The sequence below is a fragment of the Ischnura elegans genome, chromosome 9 (assembly GCF_921293095.1).
Source record: "Ischnura elegans chromosome 9, ioIscEleg1.1, whole genome shotgun sequence".
In the NCBI taxonomy this organism is placed as follows: Eukaryota; Metazoa; Arthropoda; class Insecta; order Odonata; family Coenagrionidae; genus Ischnura; species Ischnura elegans.
The window spans coordinates 58,554,682-58,576,288 of record NC_060254.1 but is presented as its reverse complement, the minus strand read 5'-3'; the positions used below and the strand labels follow the sequence as shown (position 1 = coordinate 58,576,288).

Below are 21,607 nucleotides of genomic sequence, written 5' to 3'. Positions count from 1 at the left end.
AGTGTAGGATCACATAAGTTTTCATTGGTCCACTGATCAAGTGCTCATAACTCGGACGTCGAAAAAATACTTCACGATGGCAAGAACGAGAAAACTCAACTGGCAGCTTGCGCGGTGATGCAAAGACGTAAATTCGTTCCACTGCGCGCCAAGGGATTTGGACCCGGAAAACTGTCTACAAGAGTATAAGTGACAAAAGAATGTTGCCTCGCGCGGACTAAAGGGAGGTGCGGCAGGAGAGAAAGACTTGGACGTGACCCTCATAAGGTGGAAAATCCACTTTCTGAACTTCGACGAAAAGCTTTGTGAAAAGTGCTGAGGCATTCCACCGTCACGCGCGGCACGTTTGGAAAATATTTTATACACTTCGTTATGTTTTTCACAATTATAATTGAACTTAATTTCAATATCCACCATCATGAGACCACTAGCATTTGGGCAATTATCCTTCGAAACACACTTTTTTTTCAATTTAGCTATAGGACACATTTTTACACAATTTGTTAGTTTTTCATAAATATAATTGAACTTAATTCTAGTACCGTCACTATACCATCATCCTACGAGCACCTGTATTTTGACACTGCGATATTTAATATACTACATTTCATATCTCCTTCCGATTCACGTTGAGAAAAAAAATTCGATCTCCTTTGTTGCAGGACAAGATTTAGATGCACGAAAAGATTCATCTACGTCCATATCCTACATACTACCGCGTTAGCCGCCCGAATAGGCGTGTGGTAAGGGGTGTAAGGACACCAGCCATTAAAAAATAAAAAGGGAATAGGGTTGTTTACCATTATTTTTTACTGTCTAAATCGAAAGGTTATTACTCCTGGAGTACCTATTTCACGCTTTTTATATTCTTAAATGACGATATCTATTTTCCGCGATTAAATAAAAAGTGAAAATTTTCAAGCGCGCTAAAACGCGACGGCTAAGTATGAGTGCTGGGGAAAGCGCGTGTGACGTCATTCTGGTTCCGACTGCCGCCGTGTGAGGCCACCTCGGTGCGAGGATATGAACGCCGCTAAGATGAAGGCTGCTTGCTGCCGAGCACGACGGTAGCGTAGAGTACCCAGGTTGCGCAATAATATATCAATTGCGCAATCAAATAAGCATTATTAATACCCTTTCAAACGAAGGAAATATTCAGACCATGGACAATATTAATAGGTAATTCATTATTAAGAGATGTTTCCCTCAGCTCTGTGCCTCATGCATGCATTGGTAATCTCAGACGATAAAGATCTCCCGACTACTCGTATAGCATCTATGTCCCTGTGACGTCACGTGGAGTGGAATCGCATGGGCGCCAATCTGGCCTTTTTCAAATGAGGTTAAAGTTGACCATTAACATTCGTCTACACTGGGATTTATGAAACCAAATAGTTTGTATATTATGAATACACTAATGGAGGTTAACGAATCGTAATCAATGCCTTTCGTTTTCTTTGATGAATGAAACTACCATATTTTCTATCGAAATTAAGCCTAGCAAAATTTAACAGTGGAAATAAAAGAATAAAACTTTGTAAGGTTCACTGTTATTCAATATAGGCACGACCCGGGTTTCGTAACGCAGTTACATCTCCAGGTGACTGATATTGCATGCATCTTATATTCATGCATAATTGAATGCGACAGTAAGGACATTTATCGGAAGGGAGCGGATTGTGTGAGTGGGGGGTTGGGGTTAAGCATGGAATGGAGAAGCCTTGGTTTTGGGAGGTGGGTGTGTGGATAATAATAATAAATTGATTTTATCAGGGCGAGGTTGAGACTAAGAAGTCCCCTCTTCCACCTAACCCCTCGATAGCGTCAATGCAAACATATTTAAAAGCGGTAGATAAACGTTTACAATACAAAAGATAAACAATATACACTATTTGTGAAATTTCAAAAAAGATAAACAAGTATGAGTGAAAATTTGATGTAAGAAAAAATATATATGTTTGTGGGGAAAAACATGAGGATAAGGACATGTAGTATCCTTCAGCTAAAAAACCCACTGCAGGAAAACGCCCACACAAGAAAAGGGACGTGAAAAATCTCCGAAACCCTCCTGAGTGAAAACTAATGTCAAGTTACATGTAAAATACAACACAGTTAATGAGGTACATAGAGTACACAAATGTTACACATGCAATTAAGACATAAAATATAACATATATGTAAACATTTAGTGATACATATTACTTGGTATACGTATTTGACCTAAGAGGTGAGGGAGGGAATGAGGTGGGTGAAGAAACAAGGGGCTACGGAAAGTAGGTAGCGGTGTTGGAGAACGGCAGAGAAAATCAGTTATATTTATAATAGTACTTTATTGTTCGGAGGAAAACGAATTTTCATATCTATTCGTTCGACAAAATATCTCTCTTAGTCTATCGTTTCTGATGAACTAGAAATATTCTGAGGATCTAATATGATGTTCTCCAAGTCGCTTCCCTAGGCTATTGGTCTCATCAGCGGATGCAATATGAACAGTCTCTTCAAGGTAAAAGCTTTCGCGGGGGAGCTGAAGCCTCCAGCCCCTGTCCCCCCACCCCCCGGGCTACGTGCCTGGCATAAGCACACCTGGTTACCAACGTAGATAAAAACTAGAAAACTCGAAAATAGGAAATAACTCCTAGCATTGCATACTGAATATAATGTATATTTATGGTTTTATAAGTGAGTTATTAGATTTGACCCTAAGATAAGTTAATTTTATCTAAAAATGATTGTTTTGTGTTTTTAACAATGTGATGTAAGTTAAAATGAGTGCACCTGAATATTTTCAATTCCAAAACTCCAAAATCGTGAAGATGACTCACGAAAATGCAAATGCTATTTATATATCCATGTCGCCACAGAGACTAAGATTAAAAATGTAGTTCTTATATGATCTTCAAGGTAATAATCATTCATAGCACAAAATAATAGAGATTTAAAGTACACATGTGAATCAAGTATGGGTTCCCGGCTGTGACTGGGATGTTCACATTTCAAAATAGCTAAGAAATTTTTATTTTCATTTTGAAGGATATTCTGGGAGCATAATGGACTGAGATTTCGGATCTGAGTGAACCACTTGGATTGGGTGAAGGTTTCGTAGCTGAGGGTAATGGAATTCGGCCCTAAAAGAGTGAAGTGAAAGAGTGAATGAGGGCCAATGATTAAACGTATCAGACTCTTTTAAACTAAAATATGAATATTTATGTGGTTTTCTATAATTGGTCATAAAATTCGTTTTCCACTCTCAGATTTTCGGAATTTTTACTTTCAAAATCGGGGATGCAATTTGATCATTTCAACACTAAGCGAGAACGCAAAGAAAGTATATAAAATAGTTACATAAATGGAAATGAATAAAAAAATATTTAAAAAATAAATAGGGCAAATTAAATTTTGAGGCACATAACATTGGTTACCTTTAAATGCTACGAATGAAACACTACCTTGGTAGCCAGTGAACGACTTTGAATGAAAAAAATCAATTTCAAGAAAAAAAATTTAAAAAATTATGATTAAATTAACTTTTGAGGCAAAAAAATCTGTTATCTCTGGATGGAACAAATGAAACGCTGCTTTGTAGCCAGTGAACGACTTTGAATGTAAAAAAATCAAATTCAAGCATAAAAATAAAACATAAAAAAATCCTTATGCATATAATTGTGTTTCTCCCTGCCTTATTTCATGACAGAATTTTCATGAAAACAATGATGAAACTAATCATGTCCTTCCGAAATCGATATAAATAAGTAGGAATAAAACCATAAAAACGAACAATGCGAAATGCTTTCTCAGGTAGCAACGTTGCTTCAAACCAGGGTATGTTTACCTTTGAATTAGGATGAGCATCCTTTTCCTCTCGACAGCGGTGGGATTGGCAAGAAGAGATAGGAGAGGGGAAGGGGTCAGGATGTTGGAGGGGGGGGGGGGAGGGACAGACGGGAGCAGTCATTAGCGGTGGCGGCGCACAAAGGCAAACAGATGAGCATCTATCTCTCTTCTCCTCCTCGGGCCATTTCACTCCTTTCCGCGCCTGGCTACAAGCCCGCTACCCCTCCACGCCACTCCCCTCCAGCCCCCCTCAACTATCTTCGGAATCTGCTCCGGAAATCTAGCTCGGCTCCCTTACGTCACGCATAACACTGTTCAACATGAAATGAGCTCGCTCAACAATTCCATATTATTTTTGATTGTGATAGAGTTTGGCATGATTAGACTGTTTCAGCCAAGGGACTGCATAGAGGAGGCCCAATTCCATCTCATAGAAGGCTGATGATTTTTGTTGTCACTTTGGTTGGTTTTCAAAAATGTCCGCGGTGATGTGTGCAATGAGATTCACTTTTTTCCCAATATTTTGCATTGTAATGTTTGTAATTGCAAGGAATGGAATTGAAGTAGAATGAGCATGATAAATCACACCATCATATATTTAAATTTCAGTTAATACCCCTAATTATACCTTATTTCCCCGTGAAACTCAAATCGCTTCGTCCGTCAGCGACGCGAGTGGCGACTTTTGTAAACCCATTTAAATGCGTGGTGGTTGACAACACATTTAGAAGCCGACTTGAGGATTCCCTTTTGTTACACGCGTGGTTTCAACAACCAACACGTTGCATACAGATGACGATTAATGTCGCCATTTATTTCGCGAGCGTTTCGTACGGATTCCGAAGATTTCCGTCATTTAGGAGCGTCAACTTAAACGATTTCAAAGCTTTCTATAGATATTTGGAGGCAGGTTTTCAGCCACTTTTCGTTCCTTATAATGAATGGAAATGTCGTAATTTTTGATAAGGTAAATTTATATTTTAAACATTAGCTTTTTCACCATGTGTAAAGCGAAGACAGTTCGCCCAAACAGGGTTGTTATTGAGTATTCCTTTGTAATAGGGTAGTTTCCTTCATCAAAGAAAACGACAGGCATTGATTTTGATTCGTTACCCACCATTAGTGTTCATAATATACAAATTATTTGGTTTCAGAAATCCCACTTTAGACGAATGGCAATGGTCAATTTTAACCTCATTTCAAAAAGGCCAGATTGGCGCCCATGCGATTCCTCTCCACGCGACGTCACAGGGACCTAGTTTCTATAGGAGAAGATAGGAGTTTTACATCCAAGGGAGGGTTTAGAAAAATAAGAAACCACCCCTTTAGAACGCACGGATCCTAACAGCTATTCTAACGCAGAGTTTGGCTTTTCAATGAATGACCGTTGTAATTACGGAGAGGGGTGGAATAAGCGATGGACAAAAGGGACAGTCGGAATAAGCGTGTGATTCAGAAACTGATGGGTCGAGGGATCGCTCTTTTGGTCCCTTAAAACCTATCCCTTGAGCTATCATTCTGAGGGACGTGTTTTTAAAAAAAATGATCGCGTGACTATGGGTTAATTGCGTTCCCTTGCCTTTTTTTGTAGGATCCTGAGCGAGGAGGAGAAGTTGCCCTTCATGGAGGAGGCGGAGAGGCTGAGGGCTGTCCACAAGAGGGAACACCCAGACTACAAGGTGAGAATGATTTCTTCATTTATTTCATATTCAAAATTTCTCAACTTTGAGTGCAATGCGGCACGTCTTCCCGTTATCCGATTGGAATAATATTTTACAGGATATGTTCTTACACCATTTGGCATAAAATGAGGGGGTTTCCCGAAAGAAATTCGAAAAATCGAAAAAAAAGGGCCACCATAGTGACTAACTTCAACCGAAAACCCTTCACATGCAATCACTTAACGCGAAGGAAACTTTGGGTGTGTTGAAGGGACACGTGACATTTGTCGTCCAGGTTACCTAACTTAGTGGCGCAGTGAGGGGGGGTTTGAAGCATAACCCCCCTTAGTATTCAGAGAAATTTTAATATTTAATCCATTTTACTGAACCCCTTCCGCTGAAATGACGAATCTAGCTCGTAACGAACTTACGATGCCAGATAGCGCACTGACGAGTGTGGTTCGTCATCAGATTTACAATATATTAGCACTATTTAGGGGAGCAATATAAATATTTTGAAAGTTTAACTATGTTATAAAATCCATTGTGTGCATAAAGAAATCATATTTCATGAAATGTGATCCTTTGGAAGTAATAAAATGATTTTATACGACTAGGAATAGCTGTGTTCTCGATGTATTTAACTAAATACTATAGGTACAATATGAAAAAATAATGACTTTTTATTTCACTATTCTATCACTTATAACGTTTATTAAAAGCTACAGAATATCATTCCATTACCTACCAATCCATTTTAAAATAATCACGGAAAAATTAAATAGAGGATCGGAGCATGATATTCAAAAAATACGTGAAGTGGAAGGGGTTAATTGGATAAATTTTACTTATAGAATAGTGTAAGTATTAAATAAAATATCCCTCAGAAAGCCGTAAAAAGCACCATTCTGAACCATTTATCTAAACAATTTTCTGGGGAGGGTACCCGCTCCTCCCGTATTCCATACCCCCAGTATTAGGTGCTCCTAAACCCCCCCCCCCCCCTAGCCGTAATTCCTAACTGCGCGCTTGACCTTTACGCATGTGTCTTTATGACCGGAATCACTTTTGTATATTTTTAGTTTGTTTTCTGTTTGTGAGTTCATTTGTTGTTTGTTTTGTCTGTGAGCATGTTTGTTTTCGTTTTGATTTTTTTTTTGCTGATTTGATGCTAAGGTGATGAGAGATAAATAAGAGATTGGTGAGCTGAGAGCCATCTTGAAGGGGATGTACAATAACATTGAGATTAAAAATCAGTGTCAAGTGATATTTACCTTGAGTTTAATCGCTGTGATACGTTAACCTAACCATTGCTCAAACCCGAGCATTTTCTCCCCAAAATGGGATATTTTCCGAACGGATAGGCATGGGAATTCGTTTTCACCCGGAACAATTTAGGACTTTAATAAACAATAGGCGTATAAGGGTAATTTCCTTCATCAAAGAAAATGAAAGGCGTTGATTGCGATTCGTTACCCACCATTAGAGTATTCATAATATACAAATTATTTGGTTTCATATATCCCAGTTTAGACGAATGTTAATGGCCAACTTTAACCTCATTTGAAAAAGGCCAGATTGGCGGCCATGCGATGCCACTCCACGTGACGTCACAGGGACATAGATGCTATACGAGTAGTCAGGTGTTCTTTATCGTCTGAGATTACCAATGCATGCATGAGGCACATAGCTGAGGGAAACATCTCTTAATAATGAATTACCTAATAATATTGTCTATGGTCTGAATATTTCCTTCGTTTGATAGGGTATTGATAATCCTTATTTTAGCCAAGCTCTACATGCTAGCAGGGTACTCTGCTACCTACTAGCAGCCTGCATCGTAGCGGCGCTCACAGCCTCGCACCAAGGTGGCCTCACACAGCGGAAGCCGGAACCAGAATGCCGTCACACGGGCTTTTCCCAGCATTCATACTTAGTCGTCGCGTTTTCGCGCGCTTGAAAATTTTCACTTTTCATTTAGTCGCGGAAAATAGGTACCGTCATTTAAAAATCTAAAAGCGTTAAATACGTACTTCAGTAGTACTAATCCTTCGATTTAGGCCATAAAAATAATGGGAAACCACCCTATAGTTTACGGTTGAGAGATTGGGGTTGGTCACTGGCGAATTCTCCCGTTTCAGCAAACCAACACAGTATATCATCTCGTACCTGCGACGTGAGCTCTCCGGCCATAGGAGACGATTCTCTATTTACCTCGTACATCGTTTTCTTGTAGGAAGAAAATTACGTGATTACGAGTGAGATTAAGCGAGATTTGACTCGATCACCCGGCTCTGGTACTTAATGGACGCCATACAAATCCGTGCATCCTGCTAGAAAATTCAGTGCAAGATAGCGGTCGTAACGTAAAGAACACCTTCACACAAATATTACAGTATACAGTGGAGTCCCCTTGCCTTCCTAGATCGAAAAGACTTCACGCGAGACGCCCACATAAACGCCTTCTCTGAAATCCCAAGCAATTTCGAATAATGGCGCATTCTTCTCCGAAAGATCCTCTACCTAAGCCAAGATTTAATTAGTCCCTAAGAGCTTAAGTTAAATATATAAAAATTTCCTTTTCAAATTAAATTACAAAGGGATGGGAATACGGTAAACGAAGCGATGGAAAAGGCAACAAGGATCGGAGACACTATGAAAGGAAGTCATTATATGGCGAGTATAGAGAGAGAAAGGTAGGGAACTATTTGCGTCTTTTCAAAGTCGTTCCTCTGGCTGCAACGCCAAGCGAAAGCATAGACGAGGACGTTGACCGAAGGAAATAGCGCATAAAATTGTCCCTCGTATGGGTCCCCCTGTGTTTCAGGACAGTGGATCTTACTGAATATGAAATAGCAATTCAGGTTCTTTGAGAAAAAAGAATTGGAGTAGTGTCAATGTGTCATAATGTAGTTTAATTGCCATCTAACACTAAACAATGAAGAAATAAGTCTTGGCCAATGAAAACTTGGAGAGTTCATCTCCATCTACATACCTATTACCCTGCAAGGTGCCTAAAAGGCGTGTGGCAGGGGGTGTTAGGACACCAGCCATTTCCACATAAAAAGGAAATGCTCTAACGAAATTACGACTGGCATTTATTAAAGTCCTTCATGGTTCGGGGCAAAAAAAGGAATTCGCACATCTATCCGTTCGGCAAAATATCTCTCTTAATTTATCGCTTCTGTCGGACCTAGAAATATAGTGGGGCTCTAATATTATGCTCTCCGTGTCGCTCTTAAAGATATCCATTCTCAATAGGATGGTTTCTTTTATTTTTTTTATTGCCTAAATCGAAAGATTATTACTCCTAGATACGTATTTCACGCTTTTAGATTTTTAAATGACGATATCTATTTTTCGCGATTATATGAAAAGTGAAAATTTTCAAGCGCGCGAAAACGCGACGCGTAAGTATGAATGCCGGGAAATCTCTCCGTGTGACGCATTTCTGGTTCCCGCTGCCGCCCTGTGATGTGACCTTGAGGCGAGTTGAGCGCTGATACGACGCAGGCTGCTAGCGGGTAGCTGAGTACCCTGCTGGCTGGTAGCGCTTGGCTTAAATAAGGATTATTAATACCTTATCAAATGAAGAAAACTTTCCGACCTTAGCCAGTTTTAATAAGTGATTATTAAGACATGTTTCCCTAAGCTCTGCGCCTCATGCATGCATTGGCAACCTCAGACGATGTATAACTCCTATCTTCTCGTATAGAAACAAGGTCCCTGTGACGTCACGTGGAGTGGCATCGCATGGGCGCCAATCTGGCCTTTTTCAAATGAGGATAAAAATTGACCATTGCCATTCGTCTAAACCGGTATTTCTAAAACGAAATAATTTGTATATTATGTGTACATTAATGGTGGGTAACGAATCGCAATCAATGCCTTTCGTTTTCTTTGATGAAGGAAACTACCCTATTGTTCAAGCAAACTACGCCTAGCGCGCAGCCTCCGAGTCTCCAGCGTCTCCAGAATCTTCATGGATGAATTATTTCGCACGAGATTGTTGCCCGCGTGGGATATGTCCGATAGGGCAATTCCGGGGTCGTTCGCCATTTTTATATAGGCGATTGTGATCGAATAAAAAAAAAAATTGACCAGTATTTTTCCGTCGCCCACTTCTAAAGCCTTTTTGCAGCGAAAAATCGAAGGGATTATACCTTACGCCTGAACCACGCGATTATTTTTCCCATCCCTTTCGAGGGACATCTCCAGCGATCGCTCAAATGATGGCGGAAAAAATGAGCGTTTTACGCGATCATTTTCCACGATGCTCGAGGGATGGAAATCCCATCCCTTTTTCCATCACTCGGAACGTCCCTTTTTCCGTCGCTGACACCGTCTTTCAGCCAATTTTAACTCACGGGCGCTATTAATAGCCATTTTAACGCCACTCTCGGCTTTCAATTGAATGACAGTTGTAAATACGGAAAAGGGACGGAATATTCTATGTAAAAAGGAACGGTGAAAATGATCGTGTGATACTGAAAAAGATGGGTCGAGCGATCACTCTTTTGGTCCCTGAAAAGCTATCGCCTGAGCTATCATTCTGAGGGACGGTAAAAATGATCGTCTGATTCATACTTTACGCAAATATTTTGATGATGTCACCAACTCCTAGCGAGCGGGTTATTACTTCTCCGCTATACCTCATCCTCTCGCATCGGCCTTGCGTGATTCAATCAATGAGCTGTTGTCCCTGAAGGAGTAAATGATCCCGTACCTAATGACGTCACCAACTCATGAAAATTGGGCGGTGACTATCGCGTTTTCCAATTGGAAACTTATGGGCAAATATAAGAGAGATGACGATTTTTCCTGCAATCACTCCTTACGAATTAAAAACAATTTCCTCTAATTAATTAAGGATGCCTTGCTTGACTTTTGGAAGTAGCAAATTCTTTGGTACCATCGTTTTCAATAATACAATATTTAAATACATATCCACTAATCCCATTTTACTGATAAAGCCGGGTCAGTGAATACTTGTTGGGAACTCCACCGCAATAAATGCGTATGGAATAAACCTACTCATGTCAGCCATAGAGCCACGTCTCCGTACGGCATAAACGGTGAGTCCAAATATGAATCTAAAGAGAGAAAAGACCACGCCACGGAGACCGATAGAAAACACTCTGACGATCCAATGAGTGCGTGGACGTGAGTTTCCTCAGTGTATTCCATTCGTTCGGGCTTTTACCGCTGGAGTTTGTCTCCCATTTCTCAAGCCCTGCCCCATCCAAGTCCGACCTCGTCGGCTCTCGATGACGTAAGGAAAATGACGTAGCTTATATTGAGTGCCAACCCTCCAAGTTTTCGCCGACCCGGTCCCTTCAATAAAATGGTACTCATGGGCAGGGGCGTATATAGGAATTAAGGCTAGGGGGGGTTTAGGCGCAACTAGACCTTGGGTGTTTGGTATACCCGCCAGGATAATATAAGCGAGAGGTGGGGGGCCCCTCCCCGAGAAAATTTTTAAGATGAATGGTTCAAAATGGTGAGTTTTATGTCTTTCTGAGGGATATTTTATTAATCCTTACACTCTTCTATAAGTAAAATGGATTAAACTTTAAAGTTTCTCTCAGCTCTGGGGGGATTTATCCCCCAAAAACTCCTCCTCCTCGCTGCGCCACTGCTCATGGATATCTACATATTATTGAAAATGATAGTACATACTTTGTTAGCTCATTCTATTCATTAATTTATTTTTTGCTGATTTACCCAATGCAATAAGTCTTCATACCGTTTTTGACACATGTTAAATTTTTAAAAATCCGATGATTTTATCCGTTGACTTTCCCAACTTTGATTGAAAATATTTTTGCGATTGTTCTTGTTGTTGAATACAGTATCAGCCTCGTCGAAGGAAGCAGGCAAAGCAGTCGGCCGGTGGGGGCAGTGCTGGTGGGGGGCAGGAGCCGCTGCCCCCGGCGGGGAACTCTCCCGGCCCCCGGGGGCAGCAACAGCGCGAGCCGTGCAGCGGCGGACGAGAGGGGCCGAGGTCGCCGCCTCCGGGGGCAGACGCCGCGGCCAGATGCCTGCACCACGCCTACTCGCAGAGGTACTTGGTTCGCATCCCGGCTGTGATGCCAATCAACGCTCAGCAACAAACTTCATTGAAGTTTTCGTAAATTTATTGAAATCCCTGGTTTGTGGACGCGTTAGGTTCTTGAAAATGTCCGTTATTCATATTTCTACGAAATTGTTATTCTAATGAATAGCTCTATAGAATAATTGTTAAAATAGCAATGTTTGCGAAAATTCTCTGTCACATAATCTTTGCAATGAACATGAAAAACATTAAATTTTTATTCCTTCTCTTGACCTCTATTTTTAACCTTTATTAATCGATATCTCCACGGCACAAACGCTCAACAATCGCCCACCGAATCAAATCTGCTCATCTATTACCTTCTAAAAGGGCTACCAGATAAGCGGATTTGTTTCGGTGTGCGATTGTTAAGCGTTTATGCAGTGGAGGTATCATAATGTCATGGAGTGTATGTCTTTAAGAATTAAAAACGATATTTTTTGGCCACTGTTTCGGCATATTTTTATACCTTCTTCAGGCTTTTTTGCTATGAACAATCTCATTCATCAATTATATTCATATGAAATCGATAAACAAATTATTTTCATTGCAAAACATTTCTGAATAAGGTATAAAAATATGCTGAAACGTTGGTTAATAAAATTTTGCATTTAATTCTCAAAGACCAACACTCAATGAAAATAATCAACATGAAAGCAATTGCTGAGCAAATTAGATGGGAGAAATTTATGATAACGATAATAAAGGAATGTGTTCGATAATCTTGCATGGCTTCCTATTAAAGGCAGGTAATTTTTGAACCTGAGAGCCAGGCTAGTTAATATGTGATAATCATGATTAATAAGATGTAACTGTCGCAATTCTAGGGAATAAAATAACCCTGCCCGTAAAATCTAAAAAATAAATAATTCTAATCATTCCTAGCAGAAGAGCTGAGAGTCAGCCCAGCAGTATTGGATGCCTTCTGTCACATTATTCTTAACTTAGGGCAAATACATGAGGTTATTTAGCTTTACATGACCATACGATCAGTGGTGTCATGGTGCTGGAATGCTGTTCCAGCACTGGTCAACAAAAGACATAATGGTCAAATAGCACTTTTATCAATTTTGTTGCCTCAAAATTTCTAATACATACATTCGTAACAAAAACAAAAAATTTAGTAAGAAAATGTAAATAATGACTTGCATCATAAAAATAACGTCACTGCATAGGATGAGGCAACGTTGCAATTTTGTACGATTTCTCTCAGTTTATTGAATACATGCTGCATTATGGATCAATGGATGCATTTGAAGTGCCTATCAATAATTACCTTGCTTATTTTACATATCCGATGAATATAAACTCTCAAATGACTGTTTTCCCAGGATGCCTTTCCACGGGAGTGCAGGCGATGCTAATCTCCATGGAGGACCTCCAACACCGCCCAAAACACCGTCTTGTCCAGTGAGCACTATAGTGTCAAGGTGAGATATATTGACATGATCATCATCATAAATGGACAAATCAAATATTGATTTGATGAAGCTCCTCACTCATCTTTCTTATCTGATTACCGTCCTCACATTGATTCAATAATTCTCTTTCAAATCCCTAATGACCTGGGGTCGGATTGGTGTGGTGGCTAGCGTGTTGGCTTCCCACCCCGTGGACTCAAGTTCAAATCCCGGCGGTGGCACAGAATATTTAAGAGACTGCCCACTACCTCCTTGAATATTGTGTGGAGGACATTTCAAGGACAACACTCCGTCCGTCGGATGGGACGTTAAGCCGTGGTCCCCTTGGTGCCTTTCTTAAGTAGGCTAATGCCAATGCTGGGTTTCTCTCCACCCTTCCTTTCCTACCCTTCCCTCCTGGTGTAAATGACCTAGGCTGTCGGTCGCCTCCTTCAAATACCATACCATACCTAATGACCTGCTCATGTAACTCATTTGAGACCTAAAATTATTACAGAATTTTCTGCTGCGATTAAATTGATGATTGGTTTCCATGTTAATTCCATGTAGACTCATTTTTGACGACAGTTTAGGGCACGTTCCAGCTCCCGTCTTCGGGTCCAAATGATCTACAGAGCTGCAATTCTTTATATATAAGGCTATTTAGGTGTACGGTGATTTGCTCGGTTTGAATTCCATTGCTGGAAGAACTGTTTGAATGATGAAGATAAAGGATAGCCGTCCTCTCTATTGAAGTTCTTTTCATGATTCGCAATTCTATTGCCTCCCTTACCAGCCCAGGGAAATATTTATTCTCTCTGGCGATGATTTTTGATTATTGGAATAGTATGACATGCCCAGGTTCGGGCCATGCATCCTCCACAACTGCAGAAAGACACAATTTTATTTATTTAAATGATCAATGTTCAGATTCAAGTTTTCTACTAATAAAACCATAAGACTACTCTGACAGCAATAACAAATGCACTCAAAATTAATTCAAATGTGAACAGGCTGATTTGGGTGATCATAAAGATAACCAGAACTGCAACTGCATGTGCCTGAGTACCTCTATTAAATGTAAATTAATGCTTCTCCCTTTAAAAATGTTCCGCATCAATGCTCCTTATAATTTAAGAATCTGTTTCAGTTCAACTCCTTCTAGTGAAACTCACTCTTTATGGAAGTTCCCTTATTTTGGTCCCCATAAGTTTCAATTTATGGAGGTTTTCCTGTATCTTTAATTAATTGTCGTTAAGCATTTAGTCCCCAAGGAAATGAAGGATCAAATGCTTAAGAGCTGTTTCATCTTTTGTCTCAGGTCGAGAGGAATCTCACCAAACTTATCGGTGGAAGTAGCTTCAAGCACAAATTCTCAGAGACCAGAATGTACAAAATATCATCCTGCCAACATACAACGGGCATCTTTATATGAAGATCCTGGTATTGGTGGATTTGTATGGTAGGTACCAATGTAGAAAAAAACTCCTTAATATGTGGTGCCAAGTACCTGCTAGTACCCAACCATCAAGGTGATATCCTTTTCATATCATTTTATTCATATTTTTAGCGCTTATTGTTCAAAAATATATCACTGGTGATGCTGGTTTAATTCTTAGTGAAGTCAAATAATGTTTTTGAAGTGAATTTTTTCCATTATTGTTTGTATGCCACCCCATAAAGATTCTCTAATATGGTGTCTTTGCAGAGTATTTTCAAGGTAAAGGTTGCTGCATTTTTTGTTATCGTCCATGTGCTTATGGACAATGTGCCAGATAATGCGAAATTTTATTTCTAACCAAGGAAGAAATTCAGAAACATATTGAGCATAGTTACATTTATAGTAATTTGATTGTTGCAATTATGATTCATCATTATGATAATTTTATTGATTTAATGATATGATTGTATGCTTTATAAAAGCATAATATTAAGCCCTTTACCTCTTCAACTTTGAGGAAGTGACATTCCGTTCTTTCTTAAAATTCACTATGATAACCTTGAGACAAATTAAGTGATTATCGATCAAAAAGATGATGATGCACTTGTTAATTTTTATTTTGCTGAATGTTTGTTGTGTTGACTGAGAGAATCGTATTGTTTTACAGTGGGCACCACCCACAGTTCCAATTCACACCGCAGCCTACAGAGGGCAGCAGTGGTGCACAGTGCCGGGATCCTCAGACACTCTCCCTTCCCCCACCCATCTCCCCTCCCTCCCACCACAACCGACTCTTCCATCATCACCATGGCAACCAGGTAATGAGAGACAAATTAATAATTTTTTTCCTTATCTTGACCTCGTTTAATTCATGCTAAATTAGTTCTTGGAGTGTAGGTCAATATACCCATTACTTAGTACCCTGTCTTTCAAAAATTTTACCCCTTGATTTTGGACTCTCACCCCACCCCCCAAAATAAATTCCTGGTTAAGCCACTGCCCTGAACACTTGAAAAACAGACAAGCATTTAATGCAGTTATATTTACGTTCGTTTTATTTTGTGTATTACGGAGCCTCAATCATTTTATTTAACATCAATAACTTTCATATCAAAATAAAAGGAATATGTTCTACAGTAATTGTTATATTTTGTTTTTAATCTCAAAAATGAACCTAAACTCCAGGAACTATTTTAACAAGACAAATTAATACCAGTCAGTGTGAACTTAAGTGTCTTGCTGTTATTTGAATCAACATGGCTAGTGCTTAATTTTGGCCAGAACACACCGGAGCAGCATTCCCTCACCTCTCAGGGAAAAGTGGTTACTATGATTTGGTGCTGCGCCGGCAGTTTTAAAAATATCATTGTTTTTTATGCTTAGTGAAACATAATTCCTAAATGTAACCTTTATGACAAATTTTAAAAAAAAATCAAAAGTTTTACGGGGGCTGGGATAAGGGGGGATTAGATATGAAAACTATATTTAGATTAAATGTGTGGTCTGCATCCTAGAACCTGAAATTTTAGGAATTGTTAAGCACTTAAATGTTAGGATAGAGTTAATTTGCCCATCTTCAATAGTTAGTCATTAGATAAAGGCATATCCTCATCAGACAGGCTCTTCTTCTTCTTTCTCTGCAGCTATTGACATTAGGGATCACTGTTCTGACTGACATTTTGAGGTGGCTAAGTTTTGTTCTGAAAATGAACTAAATTAACTGAAAAATGCTACAATAATCATTAGTATTATCCCAATGATTGTCATAGGATTTTTCTCATAATTCACGATACTTCTATTTATGCATAAACTCTCTGTTAGCCACTTTACTGGTGGGGATATCCTTGAAAATATACTTTATTACTGTATTCATTAATTTCTGTTGGCTAAAATAAAATTCAATACCTGTTTAAGTGCAGGTAAATGACCAGTTTACTCTCGTAAGATTTTATTTTCAGCTGAGCTGGTTGTAGAGTGTAACCGTGGTGATTGATAATAATTTTTCCCTGGTAAAAGATGTTTGAGTCATAAATTAGCGAAGCCTACCAATGAAGTAAGAAAAAAAGGTTTACATTAAGGGTTACACATAGATAAGTTTTTAATAAGGTTATCATTAAATTTGTTTTATTTTGTGTGTTGATGAGCCTCAATCATTTTATTTAACATAAATAACTTTCATATCAAAATAAAAGGAATGTGTGCTACAGTAATTGTTATTTTTTGTTTTTAATCTCAAAAATTAAAAGATCTATGAGACCCTTGTGCCGCCCCCGAGAAAAAAATCCTGGATTCGCCCCTACCTATCCATCAAACCCTTCTCCCTCAATTCATTATCCATACAATCCCTCCATCTTTTCCTTGCTCTTTCCATCGTTCTCTTTCCTTCTACCTCCAAATTAAGAATTACATTTCACACATACCTTCTCCTAATCCCTTCTTAAAATACACCCAAATCATTGCATCCTTCCCCCTTTCTTGATATTTCAATGACTTCCCCCATGTGCAAATTTACCAAGACTCTAACCTAGGCTTAATTTTCTAGTTTCGTGTTTGGGTTGACTTTTGATTCCAACCTTTTAAAATATGTAACGGGGAGTGAAAGAATCTGCTCTGCGGCTGCAAAGCTAAAAGTCCATTGTTTGATTTTCAGCCCAGAAGAATTTTTCCTCATTCACAATTATTGTGAATTTTGTAAGGTTCACTTGTGTGTTTAAATAGGCATGACCTTGGTTTTGTTACGTAGTGACATCTTCAGGTTCAGGCCTGGGTTTTGTAACGTAGTGACATCTTCAGTTTTATTCTTTTAAAATTCGAGGAATCAAGCGAGATGGAGTGGAATTGATTCATAATGAAAGATGATTTGCAATTTTCCACAAAAATAAATTTTAATCCTACCCGAGTTTCGATGTCACTACATCATTTTCAAGGTACAAATGGTGGCCACCTTCTTGAGGATTTTTCATCCCATTTCTCCTCTCTCTCTCCTCAGTTCTCCCACTCCCACCCCCTAAATATCGTATGTATAAATTAACTGCACTTACCACCATTTGTACCTTGAAAATGATGTAGTGACATCGAAACTGGGGTCTGATTAAATTTATTTTTGTGGAAAATTGCAAATCATCTTTCATTATTTTATTCTTTTATTTCCAATATGGAGAGATTTCCCACAGTCAAGCCTGAAGCTATCAGTTATATTCTGAATTTCACCAAGGTTCACATGACAGGTTAGAAATATATCAGACTTTGCAACATGTTTGCAAGGCAACCCATTTCTCTGCCATACCCACTAGAGATTGTCGTTTTTGTTGGGCAGGCATGCGACCCAAGCGAGGGAGCCCTTCACCAGGCTGGCCAGCAGGTGACCTTCCACGCAGCTCCACACCACGCAACACAGCACCCAGGTCTTAGGATCGACAGTACGGGAAGCAGCACCCATGCGCACCTGTTGAGGACGCCTGGTGCCCTAACCCATCACCACCACCACCAGCACTTTGCCAGTGGCGTCGAGTGCACTATGGCACCAGGCACCAGTTCGTTCCACCCTTACGGCGGTGGAGGACACCACCCCCATCTCAGCCAGCTGAATTGGCAGACCGCTCCTAATGCCAGCCACCAGCAGGGCCCATCCACCAGTGCCAACAATGGTGGAAACACGAGTGTTGCAGCAGCAGCTGCTCACCTCTTAGAGAGGCAAGGTCGCTGGTGCAACTCTCTCTCTTAACACACTGATCTCAATGAATCAATTATTGTTAGACGTTTGCGGTTCCATGGAACCATGATACAGGAAAAGAAAATTCACATTGCTTTCTCCATGCTGGCAAATCATGACAGACAATGGTTTCAACACTTAAATCATTATCAAGGTGCATATTTATAAAAGCTCATTCCTAAATGATTTAATATAATTTGAGTAATTATGAATTTGTACCTTGATAATGCCAACTGCAGAAATCATGACCAGTACTTAATTGTCAGATGGAAATGTACAAAGCATATTTCTTTTTCCTGAATCAATAAATTTTGGAAACCATAGAGAGAAAATGTTTTTTTGTGATTTAAAAACAAAAACAAAGTGAATATTCTGCTGAACACTCTTGTGTTTGTTCATCAATCAGACAAAATGTTGTGATTTTTTTACATGAAGGATGTGAGACTGGTGCTTTGGTGAGTAACTGCTTGGTGAGACCAGTTGCCAAAAGCCTTCAAGGTGCAGTTTACTCCTTGACTCACAATGATTCAATTTGATATTGAAGCCAAATGAATATATACTGCAATTAATACTGATCTAACATGAAGAAGAGTAATGTCTAAACACAGCCAATGATTCAACACAACAAAGGCCAAGGTAAATGTTACTGACACATAATGTGCATTATGACTTTCAGAATAATTGAATTGTGATTTTCGATTGTGGAAGAGCAGCCCAGAAGCTTCTACTACCACAAAAAGATAGCGTGTGACATCATGCCAAAGTAATGAAGTGTCTATAACTTTCTGAAAGTATATTGTTATATACTATTGATATAGAATAATTGAATTGTGACTTTTGATTATGGAAGAGCAGCCCAGAAGCTTCTACTTCTAAAAAGAAAGGGTGTGACATCATGCCAAGGTATTGAAGTGTCTAATTTTCTGAAAGTTGATTGAAATGAATTTTTTCCCTGCATAACATTTAGCATATACAAAACAACCAGAAAAATAACGTTAACACCATCACTAAGGGTGATATTCACCATTAAAACATATTTTGGTACAGCGAGGATTTAAACCTAAATCTCCATATTTTGCCAACCATTTATAATTAAACTTTTCTCCTCTTTTACATACGAAATAGCATGTCCCATGCAGCTTATTCAGGGTCGTCTTTAGCCTTTCATCCTGATCACTTGTCCTTCAAAAATTGTCCTTATGGTGACTACTGTCGTGGCAGGTTAAGACTGTTGCATGAATTGGATGCCCACAACAATTCTGAGTTTGGTTTGATGCAACTTTTACTTCAACTTTCCTATCAGCTAATCTTTTCATACATGTATTCATATGCCTTCTCTTTTAAAAACTTTATCACTTAATCAAGGTATCAAATACAGTACTATCGTCTACTGTTCATACCAATCACATAGCTTCCTATGATTGTCTTCAAAAGACCATATCACCTCATTGTGTGCCAAATTTAATCTATTCCATCTTCTCCTGAGAATCTTTCAGAGGACTTTTTTCTTCTCCCAATATTGATAGGATTCTCTTACAACTCCTTTCATAGTTGTATTTGATTTTCTTTACTACTCTGCAGTTCCACATGTTGACTGCTTCCACCCTCAACTTCTCTGAATGATTGCTGTCATCATTAATGCCTCACTGTCACGAAGAATTATTTTTCCAGAAGTAATCAAGTTGAGCTATCAATTGGCAAAAGTGAATAAACCGAAGACTGAAAAAATAAATTCCAATTAAAGTTGGAAGGAAAATATCTTCAAAATAGTTTTTTCAATTGCCTAAGGTAATCATCAACACTGAGGAGACCAGACATTGATCGCTAAGCTAAGAATGTTAGACCTAGCCCAGCCAGCACAAGGGATATGAAATTTTGAGTACCTTTGGGATCTGCTTAGAATAGCAAGGGTATCGGTAATATCCATGTCATGCTCAAAATTTTTTAGAACATAGCCGAAATTCATTTTTAATCTATCTATCGTAAAGCAATTTATAACATACAAAGAACAGTGTTTTAATGGCAACATATTTGATAAATTAACTAGGGTTATTCTCTGCTAAAGATGAGGGATTTAAATTTGATTTTCATTTCCCATTAAGGGCCACATTTGTTTATCTTTTTTTGGATCAGGCTGTCATTTTAACAATAAAATATTCAGTGAAGGAGGATTCTAAGCTCTGACATTGTATGTAATTCAATAAGTTCAATCAATGTCCGGTCAAAGAAGTTTGCTATGTGGAATAAGATGCTCGGCTTTTTAAATTGCTGACACCCTGTGCTGACTGGGAGGCTAAGTGTGATGCTCTAAGACAAGCCCTTAGCAGGTTGATACCTGTTCTCCTGTTCATAATTGCTGAAAAAAAAAGAAAAACTTGTTTACGATTTATATTTTTTCTACCAACTTCAATTAACATTTAGATTTTCTGTACTTGGCCAATTTCAATTACGCTCCTGAAATATCATCTGATAATTTGTTTCCAATATTTTATGCTTGTGTTCCCATCTGTGAGATTGTACATCTTTTTGTTCTCCCCATTAAAAAACTCCATTAAAATGGGCTACCTAGTCGATTGACAAGAGGGATAGAATCCTTTTCAAGAGTACCTACATACCACAACAACCCAGTTGGAGTCAGTTGATGTGATCCACACTAAATATGTCAAAGCTGAGAGCAATATCTATATCCATGAGCTATTGTCTAATGAAGGTGTGGATTTGAAATGTGTTGGCTTATCTCAGGCACATATTTTTTTAGTGATTACAGTTGCAAGATTGGATTTTTTAATACTTGAGGAATCTTTTTACATTTTCAAAACCATCTTCAGAGTCATCGTTCAAAGTTGACCTTAAATGTGAATGAATTAATATTTTTATGATTGAAACCTCATGTTTGTTTATTTTAATAATGATGAATTAATAAAAATTGATGAAGTAATAATGTATCACTCATTTTCTACCATGAAAATAGCCAGGGAATTTGGCTGGAAGCTATATAGTGCCCCCAAGAGCACCAACCCTTAGGAGATGTGGTGGTTCCCTCACTTTAAGATGGAGTAACGTCTGGGAATTATTTTAAAATTTAAATCTTCCCAGAACTTAAATTGAGGCAATAACAACTTGGTAATATTCCATGCAGTGTCTATTCTGACAATCAGTTGTGCAATTATCTTTGTACCCTTGATTATGGCACACTGAAAATTCATAACAGACCATATTTTGAACACTTCAATCATTATGAAGGCTCAATCAAATTCATAAAATCTCATTCATTTATGGTTTAATAGTATTTGAGTAATTGATTCTTATGAAATCATATCTGATGAGATTTTTGTAAAATACTGAATTTTTTTCTTTGATATTTTGTCAAAATTCCTGGGTAGACCAAAATAGGTACTCATTGGGGGGCTGCCCTACCCTCAACAGCATTCCCAGCTACACCCATATTTACAAAATTCCTAAAAGATA

At 38.7% G+C, this 21,607-nt stretch overlaps 1 protein-coding gene across 1 annotated transcript in view; it reads left to right on the top strand.

The window, feature by feature from the left end:
- Positions 1-20,669, top strand: part of LOC124165995 (transcription factor Sox-9-A-like) — a 52,293-nt gene extending 31,624 nt beyond the window's left edge. Inside the window, exons 2-7 of the mRNA XM_046543572.1 lie at positions 5,423-5,510; positions 11,345-11,556; positions 12,918-13,016; positions 14,308-14,448; positions 15,095-15,245; positions 17,744-20,669. Coding sequence (XP_046399528.1) covers positions 5,423-5,510; positions 11,345-11,556; positions 12,918-13,016; positions 14,308-14,448; positions 15,095-15,245; positions 17,744-18,151 — 1,099 coding nt within the window. The 3' untranslated portion in view covers positions 18,152-20,669. The remainder of the gene's footprint in view (positions 1-5,422; positions 5,511-11,344; positions 11,557-12,917; positions 13,017-14,307; positions 14,449-15,094; positions 15,246-17,743) is intronic.
- Positions 20,670-21,607: the final 938 nt, after the last annotated feature.